At 37.5% G+C, this 5255-nt stretch overlaps 1 protein-coding gene across 1 annotated transcript; it reads right to left on the bottom strand.

Annotated features, from left to right (window-relative positions):
- Window positions 1-1030: 1030 nt before the first annotated feature.
- Window positions 1031-2386, bottom strand: LOC148310044 (uncharacterized). Its single transcript, XM_088259104.1, has 2 exons — window positions 2334-2386; window positions 1031-2040 (listed from the first exon to the last, which is right to left on the bottom strand). Exons 1-2 carry the CDS (start codon window positions 2349-2351, stop codon window positions 1195-1197), a joined length of 864 nt encoding a protein of 287 aa, XP_088115230.1. The 5' UTR covers window positions 2352-2386; the 3' UTR covers window positions 1031-1194.
- Between the last annotated feature and the right edge of the window lie 2869 nt (window positions 2387-5255).

Genomic DNA, 5255 nt, shown 5'->3' with positions numbered 1-5255 from the left:
ATGCTCGGCTACTGTTCTGGAGGTCCTGGATTCGATTCACAAGAGGGGGGGGGGTCAAATAAATATATATAAGTTATTTTTTCTGTCAAATATTTATATTTGTTTGATTAATAGGGTTTGAATGAAATAAAATATTTATATATATACCAACTTATAAATATTTATATATATATATATATATATATATATATATATATATATATATATATATATATATATATATATATATATATATATATATATATATATATATATATATATATATATATATATATATATATATATATATATATATATATATATATATATATATATATATATATATATATATATTTATATTAAAATGCAAACTATGACTTACTTTAAAATATCTAGTGATTATTTCATTTCCGATATTTAAAAGGTACTTATGGTTACTACGATTTGTACTCGGTCAAAATTAGTCATACATTCTACTGGGTATTTAACTTATAACTGCATATGCAATCCTTGCGTTAAAATGTATGTTGCTTTGGTAGACTGATAGTCGTCACCGCTCGCCGCGGGGAATTCCAGTCGGAGATTCGGCGACGGGAGACGGTGTGTGGACCACGTTGCCCGCCCCAGCCGGCCGCTGACCCGCGGTGGCGAAAAGTGAAACTAGCGACACACATCCGCGGGCCGCCCCGGGCTGGACGCATTCATCAGCCGAGCAATTGCCCGCGCTTCCGTCACTCCCGGCCGCGGCCGCTCACTTTCATAGGTGAACGGACACCTACCGCCCGCAACCTGTTTCCACTCTCTCGGCCGAATTAAATCGCGGATGTTGTTATATCCATCTCATCGGCCAAAATCTGCTCGCGATCGCCTTTCATTTTTACCAACAATTCCGCTCGTTGTTTCCCAATGCTGACTCGGATCCGTTTTCACACATTCCAGCAACATTACTCTTCCATTTGCATACATTTGCTCGGAAACAATGCGCGTATTATTGTAGTGGATACGCGAGTAATTTCCCAACAAAGACAGGTCAAAAATAAAACTAATCACAAACGTGAAACATAAAGAGATTTATTTACAGAAAGTATCGTATAATACAAATGATATCGACATGATGGATGATTATTAGATATGATACGCATTTGACGATCGTGAACATGAGATGACTCGATGTTTAATGAATTAACATAACCCTCGACGGGTCACGCGAATGTCTTAATGATGGGGTGATCCGTACCGGGTAGATGGCAGAGGTACTCCGTAAGATCCGGCGGGGATGGCGATGGTGTTGTAGCCGCCTCCCGAGGGGGCGGAGTAACCGGAAGACAGGGATCCGTGACCGATGGAGCTGATGGAGCCGATGGATCCGTGGCCGATGGAGCCGATAGAGCCGATAGAGCTGAAGTCTCCTCCTCCCAGGGAGCCATGGCCGCCGCTGGAGTATCCTCCGGAGTAACCTCCGCTAGAGTATCCACCTCCGCTGGAATATCCACCTCCGCTTGAGTATCCGCCGCCATAACCTCCGGAGTATCCTCCGTCCTGTTCGTACTGAGCTACCTGGATACCTTGCTTGATGTGGCCGAGTTCGATACCCACAACCTGTTCCTGGTAGTGTGGTACTCCGTACACTGGAGAAGGAGGGCCGTATGAGCCGGACAGACCGTGTCCCGAAGAGTAAGATCCGTGGGAAGACTGGTACTGAGAGTTCTGGATTTCATCCTTCAGCAGGATATTCTTGATCTCTTCCAGGAGATGGGGATCGACGTTGTATCCTTCCGATGTCTGGTATCCGGAGTGCACGGCTCTGTATCCACCGCCGCCGCCGCCGCCACCGTGTCCGTATCCACCGCCCCCGCCGAGGGAGATGCCGCCGCCCAGGGAGTGGCCGCCACCCAGAGAGATGCCGCCCCCGCCCAGAGAGTGGCCGCCGCCCAGGGAGATGCCTCCCCCGCCTAGAGAGTGGCCGCCGCCGCCCAGCAGCACGAGAGGAGCGGGTTGGGAGTAAGAGTATCCTACGGGAGGTTCCGCTGCCACAACGGCGACGAACGCCGCCAGCGCCAACTGCAATAAAGAAATAATCCATTTGCTTATAATATCCATATTTATGTTGTGTATATTTTGACTCACTGTCAAATAATATTTTTAAGAAGAAAAAAAAGTTCGATTTTCACAGAAAAAATCATTCACTTATATATAGGTAAAATCCAAAGCACAATAATATTTTTAGTAGAATAAAGAACTACGGCACACGCGTTGCATTCGCGAGATGAAGCACTGATATATTCACTTTAACCCACTTTTACCGAAATTAATTAAAAGCGTGATCTGTAACGGAAAATGACTGAGCGACTTACAATGGACAGCTTAGCCATGCTTGATTATTTGCACGAAGACTCGGAGGCAGTGTGACTTCCGAAAATTCGCCCCCCGTATTTATAGTGGGCTGAAAGCGGGCGGTGGAGGGGTGGGGGGACGCTGAGATGCCCGACAACTTTTACTTCGGGCACATCACACTCATTGTAAAGCAGATGTATGGGCATGACCGCCAGTCTTCGTTGAACTTATTTTTATGGGCGGTTATCCGATTTACGCAAGGTACGATAGCCGACCATTGCATACAGGAGCCTCGCTCAGTGCTTTCACATAATGTTCCTCTTAGACCTGTTCAAAAATCCAGTCCTAACATCTCCATCAAACTTCCTACTCACGTATTTTATAAAAGTCAGGACAAGCGTTACATATAATTGTACGTACCATCACTGTTATGCAGACATTGCCCAATCATATAATAACTTGAAAGTCCAGTCGGCCTATAAAGTCATTACGTATTCTGTCAAGTAGAATGTGAACTACCTTCTTTATTTAATTACAAGCTCAGCGCATCACTGCAAAAATGCAGGCTTCTTCGCTAACAATTAAACGTTCATGGACATAAATTATGCATGAATTAACGTTATTCACGGCTTAAACCTAACGTTGTATACAATTTTATATATTCACCTTGTAATCAAGTTAGATAATTTCAAAAACCAAAAGTTTTCCTCGAATGGAAATAATAATGTGTTCGGAAAGGTATATCTTTTTACATTTTCAAATAAAAAACAACATAGTATTTTTCCGGCATTTATAATGAGTAATGAATTTAAAACATAGAAAATAAGGTATAGAGTTAAAATACTATTTTTAAGATTTATTTGGACATTCTTACATTTTCGATATGATTAAATGTTTCATCTATATATTATATGTTTAAACGATCAAAAGAAAAACATATGATATAAATATTAATATGTTGATTTTTATCTATATTGATCTCGTATTTCATATGGTGAAACATAATTTGTCATGTATTGTTATTATTTTTTGTACTCGTTTTAATGTGTGTCGTAGATTAATTTAAGGACTTTTTGAGTTGTATTTATTTTTTTTGAAATCGAATATCTGGAAAATTTTTAAAAAATCTTTAAATCTTCACACATCACTGAGAATTGTTACATTTCTTCATAAAATTGTGAAAATTATACATTTATAGTTTTCCTTCAAAATTTTGTCATTAGGATTTTTCTTGTCAATACATTCAAACAGGCTGAAAAATAGCGCATTATTCACATTAATTAAAGCATATACCTATTTTTTTAAATCTGTTTCTTCGTAATTAATTATTATCCTTAAAGATGCTTCTTCTTCTTCAAACCCTTATCCGCACCCAATGGTGTATAGGACACTGCATCGTATTGACGCAGTCTAATCTTGATCGTTACTTACGTACAATTTAATTTTAGCCTTGATGATTGTATTTTTCTTCAATAATTTTGTAATTTAAATTTTTTTTGACAAAAGCACCTACATAAGAATAATTTTTTTAAATAAAGCAAAGCTTCGAGTAATTTATTATTGTTCCCATTGTAGCTACTAAAAATCGATTCTAATCTCAGAAAATCGTGCAAAAATAGCCATAAATCTCCCAGATATGCATTAAACAGTGCTTATTTGAGTATTACAAAGTAATATAAACCACAGAGCGCCAGGCAATAAAACGAAATTAGTCTGGTGAATAACGAGACCGATCTGAGGGATATCCTAACAAGATCAACGTAAATGTCAATGATGGATATCAATACCGTTGTTTATGGCCGTTCTTTTGTTGACTTAGAATATTAAGACGGACGAGTTTCGATTTAACTGTTTGAAACCGAGAAAATTAACACGAATCAAGATTTATTTCGTCCCTACCTATAACGGACTTGAGTACCTTTTTAGTGCCGTATTTAGAATGATTTATTTGAAATGAAATGTTTACTTACATCAATTATAATAATAATAAAAAAATAAAACCCTTATCCGCACCCTAATGGTGCATAGGGCACTGCGTCATATAAACGCAGTGTTATCTTGATCGTTTACACATGAAGGAAAGGTGATCAGCCCTCCGCTTCAGGTACCAGTCCAGGGTAATATTGAATAAATATTAGAGTGAAAAAATCAACCAGTCCAGGGTAATATTGAATAAATATTAGAGTGAAAAAATCACTTATATTTATTTTACCCCCCTTGGGAATCGAACCCGGGACCTCCAGAGCGGTAGCCGAGCGTGCTGACCATTACACTACGGAGGCGGACATCAATTATATCGCCAGTTAAATTGTTCTTTGCAGACTTAATTTTTTAACTGTTGTCATAACAATGTCATCTAACCATTTTTTTTATATATCTTCCAATAAAACGTATGGTTGCTTCTCGTTGGAAGGGACAAGGTAGAAAATGAATTAATTAAAGTTCAGGTGTAATTATTTTATAGTAAAACCTTTATACTGTGAATTGTTATTGTATCTATTGTATGTAATAAATATAATCTAATAATTAAAAAATAATAATAAGAAATATACAAAATTGTATCAACATGTAAATATTTTGGCTCAACACAGGCCATGCCTAAAGAGCCGTAATACATATAGTAAAAAAATGTATGTATCTATGAAATAAATAAATAACTCATTTCCTTGAAAAAAAAGTCTTCTTCTTCTTCATTTTTATGTTTTTTTTTCACCCTTCTAGAGTGTTCTACCCAAAGTCGAGTTTTTGAAAAAATAGTCTTCTCATGTTAAAAATATACTAGCTTATATTTTTTTTACTGAGTTTTTCTTAGAATATTTGTCTATTTTAATATCTAAGAGTCGATAACCCTTTATTTTAACTCGACACATATTTTGCATTGGATGACATTATTTTATATCGAAAACCTCTAAATAGTAGAAATGAAATTTTCATAATGCATG

This window comes from Brachycentrus maculatus, unplaced genomic scaffold, assembly GCF_059751285.1.
Source record: "Brachycentrus maculatus isolate JH-2025_06_01 unplaced genomic scaffold, ASM5975128v1 h1tg000110l, whole genome shotgun sequence".
Classification (NCBI taxonomy): domain Eukaryota; kingdom Metazoa; phylum Arthropoda; class Insecta; order Trichoptera; family Brachycentridae; genus Brachycentrus; species Brachycentrus maculatus.
The sequence above is the reverse complement of the archived record's forward strand: the minus strand, read 5'-3'. Positions and strand labels throughout refer to the sequence as shown.